The following is a 27,272-nucleotide window of genomic DNA, read 5'->3' on the forward strand; positions in this document are numbered from 1 at the left end:
TTAAATTGAATTCTGCTCCAAAGATTGTCGTGAAATGTAAATAAAAATTAACTTAAGCCATAAAAATAAAAAGACATAATAACCAAGACGTGAAAATATTATACATAAGGAATCTAAAATAAAGTTTCAATTTTACTATTTCTATTGTTTTAGCATGGCAACGGGATGCCCCGAAGCTGCAACTGAAGCTGATCGTTTTTATTTTTTGTGCTGTGTTTGTCTAGCTCTATAAGAATATATTAGAGATATGCCGACTAAAAAAACAATCTCTAAACTCATAAATGAGAATGAAGAAGAAACGGTTAAAATACCGGTAAAAGAAATACCTCACCCCCCAGTTACCTTTGAAGAATTTTTGGAGTTTGAAAAAGTGGTAAGATTTATAGGCGCCGTGGCTAAGTGGTTAGCGCGCCTGCCTCTAACCCAGAAGTAATTGGTTCAAGGCTCGTCGCTGCTACCATTGTGGGCGTATGTGTCCTTGGGCAAGACACTTAACGGCAATTGCTCCAACCCAGTGGTCACTAATGGGTTGTTTAAATTATCAGCCATACTGGCCCATACACAAAAAAAATGAAAAAATCCCAAAAAAATAATCACCCACAAAGTAACATACATGATACATGGTAACTCGTAAGCTGGCACGAGGTGTATGAACACCCGTGTTATAACGACAGTTACATACATACATATTTTCAAAAGTACATTAGAAGTTGCATTTTAGACTTATTCTCAAAGTTCTTATAAATTGTGAGTTTAAATGTTTATATACAGAGTGAAAATTAAACATAATTCTTGCATTATAATAGTAAATATAAATTAAGTTCTTTTAAATAACTTTTTTTTTTCTGTTGAACTTTTTAAACCAACAATTTAAACAGGATGACTGGCCACAAGCTCTTACATCTGAATCAGTTCTTGATTTAAGTGAAGTTCCCAGAGTTTGGTCAAAAGAAGAAATTATTGATGACTTGCAGAAGAGTGCTCGTGAGTAACAGTTGTTATGAGTTACATAAACTAAATGTTTGATCGACACAAAACCTGAACAACAACAAAAAATATCTATTTTTAATAAAACTATTCTTGTAAATAATATAGTTTATAATATTTCTCTCTCTAAAACTGAGTTTGACCACTTTTTGTAAATTTGATTTGAAGGGGTATTGCAGAATAACATTACACCATAAAAAAGTCTTGTAGATGCAATAGTTCATATTATTTTTGTATGTAAGAGTTAGATAAAACACTATTTTCCAACGCTTTTTATAATTTAAATTAATAACTATTACAGGATAACATTATACCCAAATCCTACTTTAAACTTATGCTTTATGAGGTCTTTTGACAAGGTCTGTTACCAGACCTGGGATATGCAGGCTAGGTTGTGCATTACCCATAGTTTAAAATGTTAAAACAATTAATTACATTTTGTATATAGCTTTTGAATTGGAAAGTTTGGACAAAATGGAAATTGTACTGGATGAGTTCTGTGATAGATTAATGTATTTCTCATCCTATATAACAAGCCCAGAGGATCGACCGTCAAGGATTCCTGACAATTTGTTTCATGCACCAAGAAAAGGTTGGTTGTGTCAGAATTCTACTTTAGATTTAGTGGTTTAATCACAACTGGGAAAAACCGGGTAGGCATTAATATTCAGTATAATGCAGTTAGAAAAAACAGCTTAACAAAATGAAAGTAATTTTTAGACATATAAATATATTGGTGTACCTTGTTTTGGCAATGTAGATATCTTCCGTGCAAGTATAGCCATTTGGCAAGTTGGTGTTCAATGAACTATGCTTGTTTATAGGGGATAAACTTATCTCATGCATAATTTTTATACATCTGGAGTGGCACAAACAAAGCTTAATTTATAACATTTTTTTTCGTTGGCGTTTGCACAAAGATTATAAAAAAACTATTACTTTGCAGAGATTTTAGAAAAAGCTTCTGAATTTGATGCAGTTCGTTTGCATCACAGTCGTCGGAAAAAGAAAAAAGATGTGAAAGAAGTGCTCGCTGAAGCAGAACAAGCATCACGAACACGAAATATTGATGTGAGTTTTCACGTGACTTACTGTTCCATTTATGCACTATTTATTTTTGATATATTTGGGTATACTCGTTAAAAGGATACGAAACTCAGTTTTGTTTTATTGTAAACAGATGGTTCTTCCTAAGTTGAATCTGAAATACCAATTTTCTGTTAAAACTTTACAACTTTTAAATTTATCATCATTTCTATTTATTTAATATATTGGTTTTATGGGCATTGAAGTCAATTATGTTTTAATTGGTGAACAGATAGTTCTTAATGAGCTCAATGTTCGGTACTAATTTTTCTCAAAAACCCCAGAAATTTTTAGTTATCATTATTTATATTTCGTGACATCACTGGTGCTTCTTATTTGAGTACGATCACTTTTTCTTTTGATGCTTTTTCATTAATTATTAGTTTATTGATTAAAGTAGTCTGGTGTATTGATTAGACTTAACCGTTTTACCTTTCATGTAATGTTCATCTTGTCTTAAATAACCTTTGGTGTGTCTGGTGTACTGTAATAAGTGTAATATATATTTATATAGTACAGTGGGGGTAGATAGGACACTTTTTCATTTTATTTTCCCGTCCGATTTGGTAGTAAACAAAGAACATTCAAAGAATTATAAAATCTTATTCTCACGGCTCCCATATACCGTTGTTAATTATTTTAAAAGTAGTCCCATCTTTCTTTACCCTACTACATAAACATAAGTACATACATATTCCTTTAACTAAATCTATAATTTTTATGGTTTTAACTTTAATTGATTTGTATTGCTTTACATATTGTTAATCTCATTATATGCAGTATGTTAACTTTCCTGGATTCCGACCAAAGGAATTGACAGAGTTGCCAAGCCAGCTTGAAGCTCCACAGCTGTTAAACAAAGTAACAGAAGCTCAATCTTTTAATGTAAGCAGTTGTGTTACATAACATACCAAATTTGTTTCGTTTTAAATACATTAATGTCAGGTTAATAAAAAAAATGAACAGAAGGATTATCAACAAAATAAAAGTTGTTATACACACGCTGCTGGTAAAGACTACTTGAGTAAAAGTGTCAAAAAAGAGGATGGTTACTAAGTGGGGTAAGATGGGACACCTTTAGCACATAATATCCAAAAATCCTGATCGAGTTTTAAACAAAACGATCTATGGGAGTCGTAAGGATATAGTTTTATAATTCTTTGAACGTTCTTAGTTTACTTCTAAATTCGACATAAAAATAAAGTTAAAAGTGTCCCATCTTTCCCCACCCCTACTGTATATATGTTTCTTAATATTTTATGTTGTTCCTGCTTTTTTCCAGAGAGGTTTCCTACAGTTATGGAAAAAGTTGTTTTATTCCGAAGCCTCGATTGCTGTCATGCAAGATACGTTCTGGTGGTTCTTGCTTGAAAACTTTGAGGTAGGAAATGAAAATATTTAAAAATGCATACTGTTATATATAAAACAGTGTATAAAACTTTCTTATAACATACTCAAAGTCATTGTTTGTTAAAATACTTTAAAATAAAAGAAAAAGATAAACTCTATACATTAGTGGCAATTGGTTAACCCTGGCTTAAATTTTAGTCCTATGATGTGTCCCCCACATCTTAACTCGCAAGTTACGAGGTGTATAAAACATAACACCTGTGTTATAACGACTATTGTTTCCGGCCACACGAGGATAAAGCAAGTTACATTCATTCATTTATTACATCAATAAATATTAAATATCTCTTTTTTTGACATTCATTCCAGCACAACACACATGCCCAGGACAAGTTATTCACCAGAATTGCTGATAGTTACATTGCACTCTTCTTCAGTGCACATCCAGACATAAGAGACAAATTTTTCAAGGTAAATTTTTGGCTTAAAGTCAAATAAAAGTACAACAAAACAAAGGAAAAAAAGACAAAAAAAAGGAATTCAGTTTTTTTTTCACAGCTATAAAAAAATTGATTTTTACCCCAAAAAAGCAAATTTTGGTCCTTTACTCTGAAATTTAAATGAAGCCTAATAAGGTATAACACTGCTACATTCTTGCTGAATGGCAAAAGTAAATTTGGTTCTATAAAATATCATTTATAACATATACTTTTGCAACATTTGTTCTTTGAAAGACACAACAATTTATTAGGTGTCAATTTCACATATTTATCTATAGGAATATCCGCGATGTCTTGCGCAAGTCGTTTATCTCACATTTTGTGAAGCATTTCCTGAATCTTCTGATCAAATGACCGAACAATTTGTTTCCGAACTTGCGAACCTAACTTCAGAGTGGATAGCAGGTGGGACCATTTGTATGCGCGACTGTAATACCCTTTTTTGTTTTTCTTTTAACCATTTTTTTTGCCTTTAAGCATAAATGGCTTATTTGTCCGCTAGGTGTATTGACTATGCTTTTCTTTCAATCAAATGTAAATATGATTTTAATCGTGTTTTAACAGCTGTTGTTTTGTCAACATATCCTGTCTTTTTGTTTAAATATTTCTAGATATTCGATCTTCTTATACACAGACTGTCTTTTCATTTAAATCAAAGGTAAACCTAAACACTCATTTTAAATTAAGGTGTTAAGCCACCAGTAACCGAATGGCGGAAGTGGCCGTGGGAAAAATTAGGTCACAAACCTGAGGACTTGGTCGGCGGAACAAACGTCATTTTAAACGACCGCGCGGGGGCGCCCGGGAGCCGCGGGGCACCAGACTTCGCAAAAGAACGTAAGTTTTGTATATTTATAAATTAATTAGGAAAAACTAAACTACACAATTTTTATATTGAAATATTTATTTTCTATTTTGATCGGATACATCGCACATTCGCGCATGTACCGTTACCCTATACATACAGACACGCACGATGACCATATAAAACAGCAATCTCGGTAAAATGTTCAAAAATATCACCGCTTTAATCACACTCGTTCATTCTTGTTGTTGTTTACAAATTCATTAAACAAGTTTGAATCAGTCGCAGGGTCTATAAGAGAATGAAGGTATAAGCATTATGTATGGAGGCTTGAATATATGCAAGAAACTTATCGAAGCTGGGGTGATGATCACGCCAAGTCGCAGTTGCCATACATTGTCAGTTAGCTATGTCACTGAAGGTGTTTCTATACGAGGTAGATGCAGTTCGTGAAATATATGATGCCATGTTTTACATAGCAAGCAATGAAGCTTGGTGCATTCCTTAGTAGTTAGTTAAGTTTTCGGGTAATGGGCCAACTCTGGTCTAAATCCTAGGTCTCATGGCGTGCCTGACCGTAGTACTTTATACATACACAAAATGTCTTTATAGAAGTACTGACAATTTGATAAGGATCAGTTTTCGCCTGGATTAACACAGATCGTTTAGCTAGTGTATACGATTTTGCATTGGAAGCAGGTTGTCTTTATATGTACTTTATAAGAGGTGTAGGCCTTATAGCACACAGTTGTTCAAAAGCGATTGTTCAATTGTATTGTATAAGGCAGCTACATTTATCAAACGACAGACAACTTAAATATAACAAGAAGACATTGAAGTAGGAACGCAGTTTATAGAAAGAAGAACAAAAATGAACGCGCAAGGGCGCTTGAAGAAGTAGCAAGAATGCGTTTAAATATACGAACTACATAAGCGATATAAATAAAAGCGATAAAAGTCCAAAACTAAGAATAATTTGGACCAACTACGACTCGGCAATGCTGTGTGTGCACTTGATGTAACGGTATAGGACACGGCAGAGAAAAAATAAGCGGGAATAAAATGTGAAAGCGGGAACTTTTTTGTATCGGATTTTTTTTCAAATATCGGTCAGGAAGTTATAAATGAAAGAAATGTTCTGTTTCAGAATAGACGTTTCTGATGAGTGAATGGCGTAAAATAAATTAGAGTTTATGCAGTAAAAATCAAATGGGGACTTCATAGTAAATTGTATGTAAGAAACTGAAGCACTTTTGTACCAAAACATTGCATGTTGCGACATCTGTAGTGTGCAACTATCACGTAACAAGTTGTCGTTCGTTTTAGCTAATTCAGTCGCACGCTGAGCATGCATCGTCACAAACCATGTGTGATGCGATAGCAGAAAGCTGAAATAAATACACGAATGACGTTTTAAATTATATTCGCTGCAACAGCGCAATGGATTTTGAGTACAGGGAACTTTCGACCAGACATTTTAATGTATTCCGCAATGGTGGTCCGAATTTATAACTTTTTCGCAATAATTTGATATGAATGCAATAACTTTAATCCGAATTCATTCCTTTTCGTTGTGTGTTTGATCACTTTAATAATCGACTTAGGCGTTTCTTAATCTGGTTCGCCTCAGTTTGCTTCTTATTTTGCCTGAACCACCTCTATTACGACGACTTTTAGGTGTTCTGGGAGTCTTTTTCTTCTTCCTTCTTTTAAGTTCGCTTGCTTTGGCATTCAACTTTTGAAAGTGGGCGGCACTGTTATTTCTTTGTAGCTGTAAACAAAATATGCCGTTAGTAAAATTCTATTACTTTAAGATATAGTCTATTACTTTAAGATATAGTATGTTGGGTCCTACGTCCCAGCATAGATGTATGTTATATTTTGTTATTACTAAAGATATAATAGGACAACGGTCTTAGCGAGTCGTGAGGATACTGTTTAATAAATATTCGAATGTTCTTTGTTTACTACCAAATGGGACAAGAAAATAGAATGAAAAGGTGTCCCATCTTTTCCCATACTACTATTTATATTGCTACCGATCTATAATCAGTTTAAAACGTTATTTGTTCTTACTTTGTGTCCTCGTTTCGGGCGCCCCCTTCTATCGAATCCAAGGTAGTAGGTCCTTCTGATTGTACGACGTGATGTAGCGATCGTCTTTTCATGGAAAAATATAAAGAAATTGTTTCCAACCATCTTTTCGTGGAAGTTGCACGCTGGTGTATGGGTTTTCTAAATCATTAAAACAATCTGTTTACTTAAATATATAACGAAAGTAATATAAAAATTGAATAACTATAAGTAATTTCAAATTAACCCGACTCATATAATGACTTATTAAAGCTCTGTGTCTTCAGTTATATATACATGTTCACAACATTATAGCGTGATTACCATCGGTCGCATGGCAGTTATTACAATATATAATATATAATATATATATATAGATAGCAATATGACAACCGCATGATTTGAACAAATAGGAGACCACATTTATATATAGCTCCAAATCATCTTGTATTCATATTTTATAGTCTATGATCCAAGCTCTGTTAAACATGCCCCACTTTTAAATTTCTTTGATATAAACCTCCGTTTTAGAGACCGTGAGCGTTTGTTGGCCAAAGCAAACGTGCCGAGAACAAATTATTGCTATTTTTCGACGGCTTTTCATTCACTCGCGGTCTGCTTCGTGCACGCAACCCGCTACCCTAAGCAGATAGCCCCATTAGCTAGCGTGGGTGCATCTTGCTGCAGTAAAGTTGCAGACCAGCTACCACTCTTGTGCACCGGGCCGTTTGGAGGTTTGTGCTATCATATCTTGCAATCGGTCATTTTCTCTGTTGCGAGCGCTTTTTGTGCACAAAAAAACATGATTTTTTCCCACGCACTTTTTTGCAATAATGTCTTAATTAAAATCGATGACCAAGACATCAACTTACCAATCCGACGACCTTTCCCTTCCTGTCAAACGCAAGATATCGACCAGTTTTCACGTTGATTATCGCCACAACTCCCGGGCTGATAGATCTTAGTTCCATAATACCTGAAAAAGAAAGGTTGATCAGATTTTGTGGTAATTGCGCAATTCTCCTTCTGCGCTTGCGCAAATACACGCAGAAGCGCGCTATATAAAGCAAGGTTAACACTACAAGAAGCTCTGTAACCTCAAATCGGCTTTGGGTTCCCTTTGCAGTGCCTCCTCAGCGGCACGCTTGCAATTAGCATTTAGTTCCTTGTCAACCAAAAGCCACCCGAGTTACCGAGGCCCCAGACGAAGCGTCTCCCCATGTGCGTGTTAACGGCGCAGCAGGGATTTCGCCATCATCCGTTATCGGTAAGGGCGAAAGCTTTGACAGCTTCCAAATGCTGTTACTCTTGGTTCGGTGGCGAGTTTAAACTGTCAGGTTTGATCGTTTTTACTACATTTTTTATCAGTATGTTTTGTTTGGTAAAGGATAGGGCGACGGGCATCCAGGGATGGGCGAAAATCGATTGGCGAGGCATAACCAAAACAAACCCTCCGATTTAATAACAAAATTCACAACCGGACCATAATTTCACACAGTCAAGCCATAAACCCCAAAGCCGCCGAGTAATGCTCGCGGTAATCACTGCCACACCCGGTGGGTTCGGCACTAAACACGGTCGAATGATGGCCGACTTTTATGCCGATCGACGATGCACGACGGGCGCTGAGGCGACGGACAATTGCCCCCGTCTCCGTGTTCACACTGCGTGACTACGGATGGCGTCATTGTTCTAACGTAGAGGTAAGCATGAACCGCACACAAACATCACGTCGAATGAGGTTCATTACACATCCCTCGCTACCACATTGCACATGTTTATATTTAACGATGCAATCACTGCTTTGTGTGAACCGAACAACAGCTTGCAATGAAACGGTGGTGAGGCTGCAGCTCCATATGTAGGTGACGTAGGTTCTTTCCATCCATCTCTCATCACTTCCATGGTGGCCTCCTCCTTTTTCGTCGCCACCCCGTGTAACAGGACACCCCACAGTCGGGCGCTGATGGATCGATTATTGAGGGCGCCATTTTGTTTGCATGGCCGTTGTCCTCACGGTTGGGAAAAGTTGTTTTGGTTTTTATTATCAATTCTCAAAGAGGGCGGCGCTTCTTTACCTGGCAAGTCATAGCATTTCAAGGTGCGACCTCATTACGAACCATTAGATTTTAGGCTTGTTGTATGCCCCTGTCCAAGTAGAATGTTTGTCGAAACAATAAACCGTAAAACGTGTCGATAATCACGGAGCTTCGAGGCGCTGTCGGTCAATTACTCCCGCCTAACCTAAACAAGCAGCAAAGCGGCCCCAAGATCGCTAAAGGATCGGGCGAACCTGCCATTTATCTTCACTGTAAAAACATCGCCAACTTCAAATGAGCCGGTGCGTGGGAACTTGCAGCAAACGTCGTTGCAGCCGCTTCTGTCCCGCTCAAGCAAATCGCTTCACGAACAGAGAAAACCGCGGACCCACTGGCCAATCACCGTCGTAAAAAAGATATAATCCCTCTTGCCGCAGCCACAACACTGAGCCGAATAAGAGGCCCACACAACAAGAGCAGCGATTCGGGGTTTCACCTCAAGTAGCCGGAACATCTGTTAAACCGTAGCGTTTCCAGCCAGCTTCCCCCCAGGATACGTCGCCTACTTACGCCACGTTATAATTTCCGTCAACATCCACGTTATTGTTCTCGGTCGCTTAGTGCGACTTTAATTTCGTCATCTGCTGCTTCCTACGATGAGCACACTCTTAAGCAGCACTTGTTTTAACCGTCGCCCACCACTTACAAAGTGGAAGCAGTTCCCACCAGGCGTTTGCTTTAAACACTTTCCATTCTCACGACCCTTTCATTGAACCATTCCCGTCCACAAGCCTCACAGCTTTCGAGTAAAGCCAGACACCGACAGGGCAGCATAAGCTCATTAGCAAATAAACGCTTCTGCTGCCCCCACCGGAGTTGACAGGTTTGTAGAACACCCCGTCTGATACAGCGCACAGCTTTAAGCACTATATATAAATCAGGGTATTTTGAAACTTTAACCGTGTGGGTCTGTCCAGCTGAAAGCTGGAGTGCCATCTATTAATAATTTTTTAAAAATGCATAAAACTTGTTTCCGTCGACTGTTATAAACGTCTCTCTATTTGCATGTCTGACATTTTCTGTACATCGCCTAGTTATACTTTTGTTATTTTAAACAAAGACCCTGCGTCAGTCCCGAAGCCTGAACACCTCTAAGTACAAGGTACGAGAATAGACACCGGTAGTATTGCTATAGTTATGCGTAATATCGGCGTGCGTGTGTGTCCATTTATATCTTCACTCACGCGTCTTTTTATCCCAGCAACTATCCAAGGGATTTCCTTCTAAGACCCCTGTAGCTAAAAGGGCTCACGTATTGTACGGAACACGTGTACGTCGTAAGACCCGCCACTCTACATTATTCATGAACGTTATATTGATACAAATCGGTTCCATGACGCGCGTAAACTATTATGTGGCTATTCGAAGCACACCCGGTTGCGTATAATATATAAACTATTATTATATGAGAGAAATTAGTAAATCCTTTGATGCGAAACTTAAGCCACTATCATTCATCGCTATAAAACACTGCTTTGTAATTCCGGAAGTTAGAGCGTCAGTCTATAATTACGGATTTTCAGGAATACGCAATTAGCCAATACATCATTTCGCCTGGCGCGCCGTCGTCTCCTCGCCAAGTGCGACGTTCAAACCAGCGTTGCTGTTCTCCCGCCTTAATCAGCAGGTCACAGGAGTAATAATATTTTTATTACGACCTACCGTTGCCAAAGCGCACATACAGTACAACGTGCATTGACAGGGCTTCGCTTTCGCAGTATCGGCGATGTTATTCCACGCCGTCTGAATGTAAGACTGGGATTTTCGCCGAAGGAAACGTCCAGGTGGCAATTTTGTTTAGATAATTACTAAGCATAATATGATCGCGGTGAACAGAATTAGCGCCTGCATTAATCCTGCTCATCGGCGTGGACAGACCAGGGTAAAAAACTTTATACATCCGTGCCTTGTATCCTGTACACTTGTTTCGTTCGATTTCTAGCGTGAGATTGGAAGAGGTATATATGGTATTATATATCCTTTAATTCCACTTACGTTAATTGCTCTTAGCTCGCTCGTCTTAATCTTAATGTTTCATGAGTTTTGACAGCATATAAGAGTGTGCGGTACAGTAGCTAAACTAACATTATAATACATTTCAAATCATAATTTGATACGCGACCGTATTAAAAAAAGTATAAAGTGCACAAAAGTATAATTTTGCAGGTTTTAACATATAGCAACTGTACAATTATATACAAGTTTGTGTGCTTGAAAGCCTAAGTTTCTAACACAAATCACATATTAATTGGGTCTAAATACTGTAAAGTCATTGGGTATAGCTTCCATACCACAATATTGTTACCCAGATCCATAATATTGCCAAAACAAGTGAAACGGTGTAAATAGCGTTAATTATCGCCGATGTCAAGTGCGGATCTAGACTGACCGTCGCCGTGCTGGTCAAAAATTATTCAACACCGATTATACGATACCCGTAATTTTTGGATAACACGTCAATTTTTCTACTTTTATCTTACATATATTTGGAGGTGGGAAATATATATCTAAAAGCTTTTAAGTGGTTTTGCGTACCTGTTTGGGTGCAGAACTGCGAAATTTAACCTAAATCCTATATAGGTCCTTGTAAAAGTACCTCTACCATATCGAATAAATTGTTTAGATTTGTATATTTAATTTAAGACACCTACCGAACGGATTTTTCTTTCTCGATCCTTTCACTTTTCCTCTCTTCTTAACCTCCACGAAGAATCCGGACTTTGAGAGCAACCTCTGATACCGGGAGGTGGACGGAAACTCGCCGAGTTGTCGCTTCTGAGGTGAAGTCCGCCGTGGTGCTGGGGCAGCAGTGATCGTACCACGTTCTACCCTCTCAAGGGCTGTCCTTTCCCTTGGCGAACTCGGCCTTGTGTACTCGAGCTCATACCCGGGCGCAGAAGATGCGGATTCCGCCAGCGGATCCGCAAACGCCGAGGTTGCGAGCAGGAGAATAATTATAGCAGCTTGTAACATTCTCCAGCATGAAGAAGAGCAGGTTTTCAAATTCGGGGAGGTCGTCCTATTTTCAGGCACTGTTTTTCCTCGGCATTGGAAAGCGGTCTGCCAGTTAAATGTTATTAACCGTGACCTCTGCTCAACTTCCCGGCCACTGTACTGTAGTAAGTTCTGGGTTGTAGCCGTCAGTGTGCTGCTTGTTATAATTGGAATCCTTTCCGAAATCTGGCTCTGATATTTCGGGTTCTCCATCCGTTGCAGTTCGTGTGTTGGAGAAATTAAACAATACGTGACTTCATTCTCTTCCATTCTTTGGTTTGAATCTGAAGGCATCTTCTTTTTCTTGTGGCATGAATTTAACTGGCACTTATAGGTTTATATACGATCTGCGGCAAAAACAAAATCCTAATTAAATGGCCTAATCCGAACTACGTCTACTGCTCGAGTCAAAAGTATAAGGTCATGCTTTTATTGCACGGGTAACTAAATGACCTTCATTTTCGTACATTTCCCGTTCGTGGAAAATGCCCCTTCTATATGACCGTAACCCGGGCACGACCTTTACAAATGGGTCGCGGTTTTTACTAAAAATCTCATTATCGTTTGCTGGAATTTTGCTGGAGGTTTTTCGTATTAACGCCAGTGCAATGTTGATGGTATAAACAACTTGTTTATTAGCTGTTCATGCCGAAAAGATTTCTTCGAAAGATGTGAAATTAGCTAATGCTTAATAAAAAATCACGAAAATCAGTTAAGTGCACAAAATATATTGAATTCCTCAACATAGATAAAACAAAATCCTGCAACAGGGTCGTTTCTCAATACCTACACACTGCACGTGCCAAAATCTAAAAGCATTCGCCGAATCCGCATTTGCATATAGAAACATTTTTACCAACTTTCAAAACCAATGTACCTTGATTCAAATCACAGTAGCCACGTAGCAAAAAAATACTCGTAACCCTACGCGTGCGCAAAAAAAATCGAACCTGTGAATAGCTATAATCGCATCTCCGCATGCGTGCAGCATTGCACGTATCAATATAATCTTATCATTATCAATATCAACAATGTTACAGTCTGGCGCGCAACTAGGTTTTGGTTTAGCTGATACGGTCAGCAACCTGCCCCTACTGTTGTAACTCCCACACTAAAAACTGGGTGTAACCGAGTTACTAATTGCTCGCGGTATTCGTTGGCTGCTTGATCGACAGTTTATTAAAATAACTTCGTGAGTTCATAAATTGTTTCTCATTCCATGCTAAAAATTCATTGTCCAAATTTTGTAATCCGCCACTTTCTATGTTTATTCATGCTCTCGCTTTGCATTATACCCATCGACAATTTAACCATCATTCTGCCGGGCCGGATAATTTTCAACCCGGCGGTTTGTCCCTATCGGCGCCGCGGGCGCATCCCCACAGCTTTTGTCTGCCAACCTGCTACGGGCAATTTCAGAGACTTATCTTGTATCGAACAGCGGTTATTCTTCTTTTATATCCGCTCTATTTTTTCTCTCTCCGTATTCCGCGCCCCCGATTCCCTAATAGCCTACTTCTCTAGGCAGGACCACAAAAAGCTGATTCTGGGTTGGCTTCCGAAATACGTTAACACAGCGCTGTACGTAGCCGTCTATCAATTTGACGAATTGAAGGATTAACGAATATAGAACCTGTGGCGCGGGTCTTTCCGAACGATATCAAAACGTCATTCTCGGTTTCGCAAGACTTATACCATTGATTGAAGGATTGATTTTACAAAATACAACCTGGGATATATCTACATATCTACATTTAAATCACTACCTTCTCTGGCCTGCTTTCTCGTAAAACTGTGTCCCAAACGATTGCGCAATACGGCACCAATTCACACTACGTTCGATTTGCGCCTTTTCTTGACGGTATAGTTTCACAAAAATCGCCAGCCACGTCTGGATCCGATGAATAATAATTTCGTGCGGTGTCTCGCAACATCAAAGTCACTGTTTGATGTCGTATTAATAAACGGCTGATGGCCGCGAACCAGCACGCCAAACTTGCTCTAATTGGCTTCTACGCCACCTGTTTCACTATTCAATTTCGTTTTATCAGTTTTGGAAACTACACTTCACAAAATGCGGTAGTGGTATGCGCTTTTGCCGCATTGTGGCGACAGAGAGACAGTATAACAAAGTTCTGGCATATGTAATGCACATTCAAAATTACTTTATCTCATTACACCCTTGGTCGCGGGCCTTTCTACAACTGTTTACCATTACGAATACTTCCTAAATGTTCAGGTACAGCACGGTCCAAATCTAGTCGCAGTTTAAGCAATAATACAATATTTCGTACACGATACTTAAGGTACTTTGTTAATCCTCCCCACTACCGCTTCTCGCCCAGTAACTCTTAACTCAGGTTAACCTGCTCTCTTAGTACAACATGCTCGGACAGTGATCCAAGGCATGCACAGCTTGGCTTGCTCATTAGAGTCGCGCCCGTACTAATGTTCGCATAATTACGTAATTGTGGGTTGCCTGATCGCCCGGCCCTGTTTCTGGCAGCCTATAACTCTGTTCAACTTTTAGCAAATGGACGCAGTATACCTGAGCCGAGCTGCTGAACTGCGGAGCACCAACTGCCTATTACCCGCAGTAGTAGAACGCCTATCTACTTATCATGCACATCGGTGGCCAAACCGACGTCATAGGCCAGCGTAGCTCGTAACGCGACGGCACGACAACTTTACGTCGCATTAAACCTGCAAGGAAATTGCCGTTGACGCACAAATGCCAACAATTTAGCTATTACGAGAGCGTCGACGGCGCAAATTACGCGTCGTAACCGAATCAGCTGGATCAGACAACTCATTCAGAGTGCTTTGACAACACGTTTTTATACTGATGTGTGTTTGAAAAAACTCCTAATGACTTTGATTCAAAAGGCAGACAATAACACACAGCTCGTTAAAGCTAATTAGTTCTTAGAACATCTGAAAATATCTTGCTGCTATTTGGAAAAGAAATTATAAAGATTTTATTTACGGTAATCATGCGACGGCACATTTTAATTTGCCAATTTTTACAGCCAAGTGACTGTCGGAGATGTGTGTACCAGAACCATCATCCCGTAGCGGTTAAGAAGCGGCGTTTACCGTTCATTCCACTTACAAAGCGTCGACAAAGTATTCGAAATTACGCATCTAATATACGAACATCGCTTTCTCACGGCGGTTAATTACGAAATGTTCCCCGCCAGCACCACACCATTTTTCCAATCGTCGATACTCAAATTCCTATACAGCAGGCATTAAAACGAAATTCACGAAACGTAATAACTGTCACAAACCTTGCAATCATATCTGTGTGGTCGACACTTTTACGTCACTTATCATCGCAACGATTCGAGCAATGCCTCATATTTACATTGGGAAACCGCGATTTTGTTGAACGGCAAACCGCATAGCTGCCAGCCGTGCTCGTCAATCCACCCATATCCTCTACAATTGAATATAATTTACACCGTCCATGATTTCCCCGGCTCGCTGCCGGAAACGAGTCAATCTAATACTCGACCACCGGTCGCTTATTAGCGGTTCGTACCACGGAAGCAAATTCGGCTGTCTCACCGCGGCCGAGTCTGATGATCACATGACGCATCGCTAGTTTCTTTAATTGATCGCAGTAAGCTTTCATTTAAACTTGACATTCAGCCTGTGTGGTAATGTATCTCGTTTGAGTTTTGTCTGGAAATTTCAGATTTTGGCTATATAGTAGTGTGGCGTAAAATGGGATACTGGTAGCACTCAGATCCCACATTTCCTGGTCGAGTTTCGAACATTTATCAAAGTTTTTTTAAAGACGCGCGGCCACAGTTAGGTAATTCCGTAAATAATTTCGTTCACTACCAAATGAGAGTAAATCATTTTGTTCCCTATATACTAAATGATGGTAACAGAGAATGAAAACATGTCCTATCTGACCTTAACGTATTTCATATGACGATTCGGAAAAAAGCATACGTATAGCAATAGGGATGTAAAATACTATACTTCGTAAAAGTGAAAATAATAGGGTCAAACACACCCTTTGCTTTTTACCCCGTTTTTAAGAGCAGCATTAAGTCAGTTATCTCTTCAAGATGCTATCTCGCTTTTAATGACTGTGGGCCGTTCAGGTGACGCAGGGTGCAACTCCACTCCTCCTTTAAATTAACCTTGCCGGGATACTTTCCCAATGGAGGTCAAAGCATTAGGTGAGGCCTGGTATCAAGTCAACATTGATAGAGATATGCGGCTTTCAGATACGAAAGCCGGGACTTTTCTACTGTCTCCTAAACCAACAACATATACGGATTCGGTGATAAAGTAACTATTTCTCCTTTGACGCATTGCTAGCTGCCCACCCCAGCGCTGGTACGCAGGGAATGGCGGTTCATATTCATTTCAATCCATCAAATACTACGCTTTACTACCAAATAGTTCCCAACTTATAAAAGCTGCGAAAATTCCAATTGAGTATTTACTATCACGTTCATAAGCACATCGTCGTATGCGCACAACTATATGCTGCAGACATGCGTTTAAAACCCGTTGGTGACAGTAGTATATACATGTCTTCGTTCTACCAGCTGAGGACCGAACTGGCCTCTAGATATAGTTACGAAAACTGTTGTCTTCGGATTGATTACAGTTGCCTCTAAAAATAGAACCTTGATGTCAGAACCGCTTGAATTAAAGCCTCCCGGTGACCTTTGAACCGGCCAAGATGGCTAGGTAGTCATCAGCGACTCGTAAATTAAACCCCGATACCTTACAACCCTTTGCACAATGCCTTACGTTGTGGCTGCGTTTAAAATACGAGATCGCCGGTTTGTGATAGGCTGTCACAACAGGGTGCGGTCAAGCGTGACAGAGCAAGGGATTACGCTTTGTTTACAGTGTAAAAACATAGACCCACGTTGCTTCTCCGAGGCGGACACTTGCAAAGAAACCGTAACCACCACTTTAACCGCAATCTGGCACCTCCGTGACTTTCCATTTTTCACTGACGAGATTACCGCAATGGATACGCGCGGGCATTTAAAATAGGTAATTCACTTACGTACCTAGAAGATCATTTGTTATCCCCGCATAACTAGTTGCTTTGAGTTTTTAGGTCAGAGTCTTTATTAGTCTACCGCCTGTGACGTGTTTTCTCTGCGTAAAGCATTTTTGCGACGTGTTGTGACCGGTATGTTAGTGGCATTCGTGACGTACTTAGCTATTGGCATTTACACTTCAAAGGACTTAAAGAACCTCGGTATTTTTCCCAGTCTTTTTTCTCTTAGACCTATAATACTCTATAATTCTTTGTCCCGCCCCATCGTTGTTGATCACCCGCAATGATGTCATCGTCGTTTTATGACGTCACAGTGTACCCCCCCAAGCGCTCAGCTAACCCCTTTTACCCACGACCGATTTTCAAAATCCCTGTTCGTGGTCGAAATAAACGGATTTTCTGCTCATTCCGAAATCGTGATTCATCACAGACCAGGCAGTGGGTGTTTACGTCGCTAAGTTATGCAACAGATACTTTTCAACAGCTTTGATCCAGTAAAGTCATATTATGATATATCTGTGTGAACTTCTAGTACCACAGTGACGAATATTTGGCGATTTTGAGTCATTTTGATTTCCCTGAAAGTTTTTCCATTCCTAAGCGTGTCGTTTAGTGTTGAGAACTTTGGAAAAGATATATAGTAGGCCAGTGGGGCGATGGAAGATAAGACACCTTTAGCTAATAATATCCAAATACCTTGATCGTTTTTTAAACAATTAACGACGGTCTATGGAGGCTGTGAGAATCCGTTTTTTTAGTTCTTTGCATTTTCTTTGTTTACAACCAAATAGAACGAGAAAATAATATGAAAAGATGCCCCATCTTCCCCCACCCTACTACAAGTCACAGAAAGCGCTTATTATGCCAACCAAGTCTGCTAGAACAGAAAAAAAACAAGCACAATGTTTCTACAGCACGTTTTATTGATGTGGGTTAAAAAAATACAAAAAGACATTGATTCGAAAGGCAGAGAATAACATACAGCTCGTTGAAGCTAATTATTTCCTAGAACATCTGGAAATATCGTGCTGCTATTTGGGGAAAAAATTATAAAGATTTTGTTTATTTACGCTAATGATGCGACGGCTCTTAATGTTTTCTAAGCACGCCCTTTAGTGTTGGGAAGCCCAGAAAACCCATAAGGCTTACATTACATGCTCTCATACATCGCACTTGTCATTTCTTGGACAAAGCACAAGGCGTCGTCTATTCCATGGCCTCGCCATCGCCCCTTTAGCGAAACCGGACTCCAGCTGATGTTTTGAAGCTGTATTTCCGCGCCACTACAATGGATACAAATCACCGGGTAGTGATGACCGCCGCACACAGCGGTGCCAGTACCTTCCAATCCATCACCAACGTAGCCCACTGTGGAAATAAACATCGTACAGCAGGGTTTTTCAGCGCTGATGTAATTTGCTTTACCGTGCTGGTGATGGTGTTAAATTACCTCTCTGTGGCGCCGTTTTACGAGCGAGCTTTAATTTGCTCTTGGTTTTCGATTTGTGGCGCTTCCCTCTATGTAAGCTACCCTTTTAACGCCATCATTACACCTTTATTGAATCTTCACTGGTTGATGAGCGAACGGCCGTCTTTCCATCAAGTAGTCCCACGCCAATCGCTCTTTCCACCTCGTTACCAGTGTTGAGCGTACAAATAGAACGACAGTGTTTACCGCGCAGGTTATTTTAGAGATTTTTTTGCTGACGCTCATCGACTACTACACAATGTTTTAGTGGCAACACTCGACGCGAGTGACAGGTCAAGGATCTCTTTGTTTCGAATCATTATGACCTCCATCCCGCCTGTCATTACGTTAGCAGTAAAAGGCGCGCTTTGTTTCAAATCCAATGTCACATATATTGTCGAGACGTGCCATACGCTTCAATCTCACCTTTCAACCCGGCTATTTAGCAAACGGCTTAACGGTTGCTTCGTACATACTTAACTTCGTTTGTCGCCAAATATTGCCGCGTACTCCCATAACTAATGAATTTACAGGATCTAGGTTGCGCTTGCGCACGCCCGAGACGCTGTGTGCTGACCCGCATATATGGCTTCTTGCTGTTTCGGCAAATCGGGTGCGACGCTTCGCGACAAAAGGATCTGCGTCGTACTGTGTTTGATGGACAACACATTATGACGTCACAGACATGGGGTTAATGACCCGGACGATGGACCTCGCGGTGTTTACATCATATTTTAAAAGCGACGCCGCGCGTAACGCTTCCTGAACAAGGACAATCACCAGTCATAGAATAATCAACCATTTTCCCCGCTGTAGGTATTACGTCATGATTTTACAATGACGTCACGATTGGAAATGATGAATTACTCGAGTAAGGGATACGCGCGTTGGGGCGATAGCTTATTTGACTTTCGTATTAAGACTGTGGGGTCGAGTTCCGTGTAACGAACACCGGTACAGGCGTCACTCCATTCAAACAAATTAAGTAATACCTTAATTTATATTTCCTCATGTCATACACGATCAGGTTCCATGTTTCCTTCTTTATTTCGTTAATTTATTGACAAAGGCTTCAGTTTTGGACCAAAATTAGCAATAATTGTTTCGTACCACCGTTTATTACTGAGTTATACAAAGGTCTCGTACATCACATTGTCTGAAAATGCAACCGCACCCACAATGTGTGGCGAGCCGCCACGCCTTGGCCCTTACTACGTTTGTGTCTGTGTATGTTCTTGGATAATCCACCCATATGCCGCCCAAATCCGATAAATCCGCTTTAACTGTTAAAGTGTGTGGTGAATTCTTCGACACCAGTCATAGAGCGCTGCTTGTTAAAACAGGGCGGAGGCTATCGGCCCCACACAACTTCAGGCGCATACATCTTCATATTGGACACCCGTGGCCGCTCCCCGTGCGGTGATAAATTGTCCTGTCGCGAACCCCCCAAGTATACACTACGTACACTCGCGATTCCCAGGCTCCCAGGCCCCGTCACCTTGAGCAGCGATAATCGGTATCCACAGCTGGGTCAGACGTGGGTGGGGGTCAGCGCGGCAAAGTGGGGCCTCGGGTTAGGTAGCTGCGGGTCAATTGTAGTATGGTACACCACCATACTAGCACGAAGTCACGGTCGGTTTTCGCATTTTTCCGATGACTATTTCTAGAAATTTGCCTCAAATATTTGTTTTGATGTAGGCCTATATAGCAAAATATCTGTCCATTTTAAAAATGAGCGCGGTTTTAACATTATCTTGTTTAAATTTACACAGCTATTATGTTTTGTTTTTCCACGAAAGATTGCAAAGAGTCAGATATTTCGGATACTTCGTACACGGAAGGTTATTTATCAATCTCTACATTCCTGTTCAATCACTCTTCAATTTCACGTCATTGACGTCACTCCTGTTATTGCGTCAATCAGCGAAACGTTTTACCGGACAGTGGTTGAACATTGGCCTTAAAATCGCATTACCATCTCTAACTGACGATACTAAGCGGGCAGTCAGACCCTTCTTTATACTGTATAGGAGAAATTCCTTTTTTTTATAGTCTAAATCAAAAGTGCCCTATTATAGGTATATGATATTCCACCTGCACTTCTGTTTTATTCAAGTCACCCGGTTGACAGATTGACCTGTAAGATCGACGCGTGGATTTCTCTGATTGCAAAATGTCGTTCATTCTTCTCAAATGTCATTTCCTGGGTTGGGTTCCCAAGCTACAGTTTGTTTAACCCATTTTAGAACATCTGGCTGCATCGACCCAGCCCTATGACCTTGTGTATAAAAGTCGAAGGTTCAAGCCGCGTAAACGGTGATTTATTATGTTTTAAAATTCAACGATTCGAATTTCGTCGATTGCTCGACTAAAACTTTCTATAAATGGTCAGCGCCGAGGTTTGAATTCTGTAAGTTAAACAGGGCATCGGCTCAAACCGTTGAACCAATGCCTATCAAGTTTATAGCTTTCGTGCTAACAGCTCGTCAGTATGGTGTTTTGCCGCAACCACTTTCTCACCCCATCCCATCGCTGATGGATGGGAACTTTGTCCAAGGTGCGTTGCTAAATCAGCTTTACGCTCTGGAGGATCAGCACTTAACCGCCACTACAGCAAATGGGATCAAGCCACAAGCATGCAGCCACCGTTCACCGGCAAAGTTCAAACCGCTGTGTGGACAGTACCAGCAAGTAACCCGTTATTGTGTAGTTTTGTATGCTGAAAATGTCCGTGGCTTTTTAAACGCCAAACACTGCGAATTAATACCCTCGGTTTGCGCGCCATAGGTGGTCGTGCTTTAACATGTCACAAACTTCATGCGGTTTGCAGCTAATTTGCTTTCGTACATAAACACAGCAGCAGAGAGTAGCGGCTATGGTGGTTGTCAATCTGGATTTTCCTGCCAAAGCCAGCAATTTGATCCCCGAAGACAGAATCTACCGACGTCATAGAACGGCCCACCAGCATTTGTAAAGTTATCTGTCTGTCACCTTATTTAGTGCAGTCCGTCAGTAGTACCAATATACAAAGTCTTTCTCAAAGCTGTAATGTAAGTCGCTTCATTACCGGATGGCGACCCGTAACCACCTCGTCAATTTGACCTAAATTGCGATTAAGAATAGGACGCACGACGGCCCACCGAACGTCACAAATTGCCCTGTGACGCACAGTGAGTCAAACTTGTGTTATGTCTTTCCTAGGTGGTATAGGTGCAACCAGGATGTTGGTAAAATGAAGATTTTTCTCTTTACCGACGTCATGCGCATCCGGTGTCGGACTTTTCACCAAAAAAGTGCTGTTTCATACAATTTGTGCCCACTTAAGAGAACCACATTTGTAACTTGATTTGTATTTTTTCTCTTTGTATATAGTATCACTAAAAACTTAGACCGCCTATATGAGTAATTTGGTTGCAGAAATTGCCGTTGAGTTTTTTTTACCCATGGTCACGTATAAGTGCTTCCGAGGTCAACTGAGCCGGCATTCCATAGGTCTTATGATTCAGCATAATTTGTTTAGCCGGTCGCCAAGGGTTGCCTTTGTGGCTTCATTATGTAACTGTGCAATTTCACCGGGCAGTGACATTTCTCTTGTCCTTATCAGCACAAGGCGGCTATTTGGGCGTAAGTGTAAACGGAGTAAAATGCGTGAAATTCGCAGTCTCGCTGGGCTACACACCACCTTTTACACCCATTTTCCCAGATCGAGAGACCATATGTAATATCTAATTTTGGGTCAATTAGCCCCTAAACACGGTGCGCGCCCATCTTTAAATTACGGTACGGTTTAATGAACGGGTACTTAACAGCTTGGAAATTCTCAAAGACAAACGAAGGAATAACCACCAGCTGTGCAATTCCAGCATTCCCTGTCGTTACATAACGGGTTCCTTTTTGCAACCTTCGCCCAGTCCCATTGTAAACCACAACGCTTTATGCAAGGTGGCTTACTGTGTACCAACGTGCAGTTTTACTTGCCAATCACTTGGATAGTTTCGCCACGCCCCTATCATTATAATATTGTTGTGGTTACTTGCGCCCTGTAGGACCTATAACGTTTGACCTATAACGCAAGGCCAACAATGACATTGTTTAGGTTACAACCCCCAATAATCAATTTATGCGACGCTTAATTCTTCTGTTAGCACAGCTTGCAGATATTCTCAAAATTGATATTAGCCAGTAACCATTCGTGACTCACGATTCTATACTACATTATATCGTAAAAAAAGATTTTGGAAGTGTGTATTATTCACAATAAATTCGCCAAATTACTGTGTGAACGAATTGCCACAATTTTGAAAGTACAGGTTCAAGTTTTCGCAAAGATTAAATTTCGATCCCACGGGTCTCTCTTTCCTAATCACCAGCACGAGAGGATTGATATACAACTAAAGATATGTCTCGGTGAATTTTCCCTGGACCTGTAGTCACGAGTGCCAAGGGTAAAGGGTTGCGCAATAGGAACGACATTCGAAACCAACGTCTTAACTTGAGTGAGGTTTACGCAACAGTTTCACTCTATTTGTTGCTCAAACACGTCAAGCGCTGATGACATGTTGTGTAACTAAATAGCAACATTGCACCACGTAAGGTTGAGGCGATACTTTAACTGACAGGTTGCTCTATAGCAGAATGCACATGCGATGCCAAACTGTGCACCATGGTATAGCAAATGCAAAATTTTAACTTGTTTTGTAACTTAGACTATATTTTTTAAATCCGACATTCCTATAGTGTGTTTGGAAGAAAATCTCTCTTACGCAAGCGCTTCGTAGATCTCAGGCATTTTTGTACTTTTGTTGCGCATCAGATAACTATCTTACCTTTACACAAATGTCAACGGTCTAAAATACAAACCGCACACCCTGCCATAAGAGCATTGCTCAAAAATATGTAATCGTAAGAGCTTACATATATAGTTAAGATATGTCAGATGCAAGATACTATCCGTGTTTAACAATAATCGTCGTCACGTACGGAGGTGCCGCTTATAAGTGACATTTTAATATTTACTTTGTGACAGGTGGCAAACTGCATGTTATGACTGTCCGTATTATATCACTTTTACCCCCACCCTAACACGACGGTGCTTGCTGCGTATTAACAAACACGTAACATGGTATCTGCATACCCGCGGTCGAACCGCATTGCTCCCTGCTCTTAATCCGACGAAATTGCGTTGTTTATGTCCGAAAATAACCGATGACGGAGTCGCATGGTTTGGTAGTAGTCGTATCGGGTTACTGGGATAAAAGGCTCACCCACTTGAGCCTGGTCCAGCGCTTTTTGCTGATTTACCGCGCAAAGCTAACAACTTGAGTGATCCCTGCATTTAGAAATGATACACAAGCAATAGAGGACTATTATTTCTTGATCACAAACAAGATTATCATCATAGTGTAGATTCTTGGTGTTTAGTTCGTAACCAAGCTACAATATAAACGTATAATCCCGCACTTACGATCGTCGTATCTTTCTCGCTGTGTGTTTACGCTGGCTTATGAATCATATAGGTATAGTAAACTATTGTGAGTAATGTACATCGAAAATAACCTTGTAAACATTCTGGGTTGTTGTGACCAATACAAGTCTATATAACTCCTGTGTTTTTCGTAGTTGCTGCAGAATTGGAATTGCAGTTTCCCGCCCAGCAGGTCCCCACAGCGCCGTCTGACGGTACAAAATTTCAAGAGGTCTTAATCTCCGTAACCGGCGACGACAGCGCAAGGTAGGCAACCTTAAAAAATGGATCTAATTTTTTACGCAATTGTATGTAAGTATGAAAACCAAGTATTTTGTGAAAATACATAATGTTATTGTTCTATAAAGTTTAAATATATCAAGATTATATTTGATTTAGTTTTTTTTTTTACTTTTACGATATATTCTGCTTTATAGACAGAAAGATTCTACCGGAGATCAAGCGGCTGCTCGAAAAACACAGGCTAAGTCATTGGCAACGAGCACTAAGTATGCGTTTGACCGTGCCAAGAATGAAGGTTAGTTTAACAAAATGTTGCAATGTCATATCTACTGTCTGTGTTCATAATTATCTTAAGTTTTATACAAAATAATTTACAGTACTGTGGGGTGAGATGGATACTTTTGGCACATAGTATCCGTTGTTTTCTAATCGTGTTTTAAAAAACATCAATCGTTTAGAGTCCATACGGTTCAATAATTCTGTAAATATTGTTATACCAAATGGAACGATATAAGAGAACGAAAACATATTGGACCATCTTACCCCAAACTTTCCGTACTTGAAAATATCTACTATTTTGTTACCACCAAGAAATTTGTTTGTCAGAATCAGCACAGGCCGGACCCGGTCCAGATTTCGAGCGAGTCCTCTTTAACATGGGAGGAAGAAGTCCTTTAGTTGCCCAACATCTTTATATGAAGCATCTTCGGAACAAAGAGTTGGTAGGAAGATCTATGAGAAGAACTGAAGTTCTACAACAACAATATCCTTTTTATTTTAACTTAAAGTTGTTTTTGCTGAGGTTAGAACTTAGCAGCACATAATGCTTTACCCTAATGACGTAATCGTTTAACGCTTCACTGATTTACGTGTAAACTTTTTTAATACCTGGGTGGAGTCGCGTGGGAGCGTGGGAACGTGAAATGTAGGCATATTTAACCACGGGCGCGGCAGTAATCGAAAGTTTACGGTGGCTGTGTATTGGGGTTGGGCTCGAATTTAAGTATCTGGGACCTCGTATCGCCATCCAAGGGACTCGCAATTAATGATTCAGGAAAGCTTTAGATAAAAGCTCATCCGAATTTAAATGTTTTACCGTCGATATCAAAGAGAAGCGACGACACCGATCTGTTATAATTCCGCCCAACCTGTTGGAAGAATTTTAATGCGCATTTCCAGGTTCATTTTTTCGCCCACGTTCGTGCATTGCATCATGCGAATTCGTCTGAATGCTGCAAACAGTTATTTTTAACATCAAAAAATGTCTAGCAAGAATATCGCAGTGTCGGCACAATAACTCAAGTCCATATAACACAGATTTTCTGGTCAGTTTCAATTCATGTTTAATACAAAACCAACGTTTCGATCATTTGAAATAACAATTCTCATTCCATAAAGCGTAAATGTCAACTAATCGCTTGGATTTTCGAGCTTCCATAACCTACTAATCTGGTATTTCTCCTGAATCCTTTGCCGCCGTTGCTTGGAGAATAAGAACTCTTGCTTTGTGTGGAGATGTTAACCCCGTCTGTTGGGTTAAGAGAAGAGTTCCGCGTATGTAGGCGGGCAGGGTATTTCCATTTTTCAAGTATAATTCTCCTTTGACATCACAAAAAATCGCCACAGATAATAAGAGGTCCTTTGCACAGTCAATTGTCTCAGATCATTAGAATCCGGTCTTGTTTCTGAAATTACATATTACCCAGACTCCTGCTCCGTTCGGCATGCGCGAGTTTTCTTACATCTTAGATACGTCATGTCATGTGACCTTATCACGCTGTTAGTCACGTGTTCATACAGGTTTGGTCATGTGACAAGCCTTTGTCGCGTTTTTCTATCACGCGAAGTTGTTATTATTTTCTCATTAAGGTATAATGGACAAAACCTAGACTAATTCCCGGTCACAAGGCGTGTCATGCCATATTTCGTACGTTCTCATCCTTACAGAATACAATATAATCTATTTTTTTTCCCAATCGGTACTTGTTACTTGTTTATTCTTTTACATAAGATTACAGTTGACGGAATGACTTTTAATGACGTCATTATGAAATCAAAAAAGACTATCAAGGGACTGCACGCCCAAAGAGAAAGGTAAAGCAGCACACAAATATATACAAAAACGATAGCTATAGCTAATAGGATATACATTTTGTATTTTGAAGTGGAGTTAAGTAATGGGCAATAAAATTCGAAAAATAATCGCTGCACATTTATCATATATACGGCTAACACTTTACCACACACAGGTCCGACGATGCAGCACAAAAAGAAATAGCGAAAGTTCACGCAGGAAAGCGACGAGCTATCAAAAAGATCGAAGCTTTGCAGAAATCTCTAACCGATCCGCTGGAAATTAAAATCCGAAGCGACAAAGTTCTGGACCAAGCGGTAAAACATAACATAATGCACATAATATCCAAATATTTTAATCGTGTTTCAAACAATTAGCAACGGTCTATGGGAGTCGTAAGGATACGGTTTTGTAATTCGTTGATTTTTCTTTGTTTACTACCAAATAGGACGAGAAAATGGAATGAAAAGGTGTCCCATCTTTTCCCAACCTAATATACATTTAATTTATTTATTTGTTCGACTACAGCGGGGAAGCTAAAATTACTTAAAATGAAAGAAAAAAGAAGGCAACAAAACAGTCTTTGAAAATGCAGCGTGGCTAAAAACTATACTTCATGTTATGTCAGATAAAAGCGTGGCTGCTAAACTCAATATAATGGTTTTCATTAAGTTGTGTGTGTTCGCAGTATTATTTAACAACCAAATTACGAAAGTAACAATAAAACTACAGTTAAAACAGAAGTACAAAATTTATCGGATAAAAACGTGACCGTTATAGTTTCAACAGCATCTTACGCGTTTATTGCAAGAAATAATTTACATTATGTTTTAGCTCGAAAAGGGGTCGCATCGCCCTACTACTTACGTTTCAAGTAAAGCACCAAGTAATCACTCAGCTCTGCTTAAAGAGGACGCTGGAGATACCTAACTTAATTGTCATTAAACTTTCGTGTTCCTGTCTCTCATTGGTTATCTTCCTTTCATTTCACGAGTACCTGCGCTGATTTACAACATTCCATTATTTATTATTGCTTGGTGCAAGTTTTTTTTTATAAATATATTAATGTACCGTTTAAGAACATGTTT

General features: G+C 39.9%; 2 protein-coding genes across 3 annotated transcripts; one reads left to right on the plus strand and one right to left on the minus strand.

The window, feature by feature from the left end:
• The first annotated feature begins 125 nt into the window (after positions 1–125).
• Positions 126–27,267, plus strand: LOC149736671 (protein FAM227B-like). 2 transcript variants are annotated; one of them, XM_089877302.1, is made up of 15 exons: positions 126–373; positions 879–984; positions 1,436–1,579; positions 1,934–2,058; positions 2,854–2,958; positions 3,356–3,454; positions 3,793–3,894; positions 4,202–4,328; positions 4,611–4,760; positions 24,023–24,134; positions 24,305–24,405; positions 24,717–24,873; positions 26,127–26,204; positions 26,360–26,501; positions 26,713–27,267. In XM_089877302.1, exons 1-15 carry the CDS (start codon positions 248–250, stop codon positions 26,722–26,724), a joined length of 1,686 nt encoding a protein of 561 aa, XP_089733428.1. In that variant the 5' UTR covers positions 126–247; the 3' UTR covers positions 26,725–27,267. The 2 variants fall into 2 exon arrangements, with proteins under 2 accessions (XP_089733428.1, XP_089733427.1); XM_089877301.1 differs by having other exon boundaries at positions 128–373; positions 27,019–27,267.
• On the minus strand, positions 6,210–14,524 carry LOC149736672 (uncharacterized). Its single transcript, XM_089877329.1, has 4 exons — positions 11,552–14,524; positions 7,674–7,777; positions 6,805–6,963; positions 6,210–6,499 (listed from the first exon to the last, which is right to left on the minus strand). The coding sequence occupies exons 1-4, from the start codon at positions 12,186–12,188 to the stop codon at positions 6,329–6,331; spliced, it is 1,071 nt and encodes a 356-aa protein (XP_089733455.1). The 5' UTR covers positions 12,189–14,524; the 3' UTR covers positions 6,210–6,328.
• Positions 27,268–27,272: the final 5 nt, after the last annotated feature.

This window comes from Ciona robusta, chromosome 4, assembly GCF_009617815.1.
Source record: "Ciona robusta chromosome 4, ASM961781v2".
Classification (NCBI taxonomy): domain Eukaryota; kingdom Metazoa; phylum Chordata; class Ascidiacea; order Phlebobranchia; family Cionidae; genus Ciona; species Ciona robusta.

Bases quoted from the DNA above. Each gene is read 5' to 3' on its own strand.
- LOC149736671 (XM_089877301.1), top strand. From the start codon at position 248: ATGCCGACTAAAAAAACAATCTCTAAACTCATAAATGAGAATGAAGAA. The intron at 1,580-1,933 runs GTTGGTTGTGTC...ATTACTTTGCAG, and splicing joins GTTTCATGCACCAAGAAAAG to AGATTTTAGAAAAAGCTTCT. The intron at 3,895-4,201 runs GTAAATTTTTGG...ATTTATCTATAG, and splicing joins TAAGAGACAAATTTTTCAAG to GAATATCCGCGATGTCTTGC.
- LOC149736672 (XM_089877329.1), bottom strand. From the start codon at position 12,188: ATGCCTTCAGATTCAAACCAAAGAATGGAAGAGAATGAAGTCACGTAT. The intron at 7,778-11,551 runs GTAGGTGTCTTA...TTTCTTTTTCAG, and splicing joins GAGAAAGAAAAATCCGTTCG to GTATTATGGAACTAAGATCT. The intron at 6,500-6,804 runs GTAAGAACAAAT...TTTTGTTTACAG, and splicing joins GCCCGAAACGAGGACACAAA to CTACAAAGAAATAACAGTGC.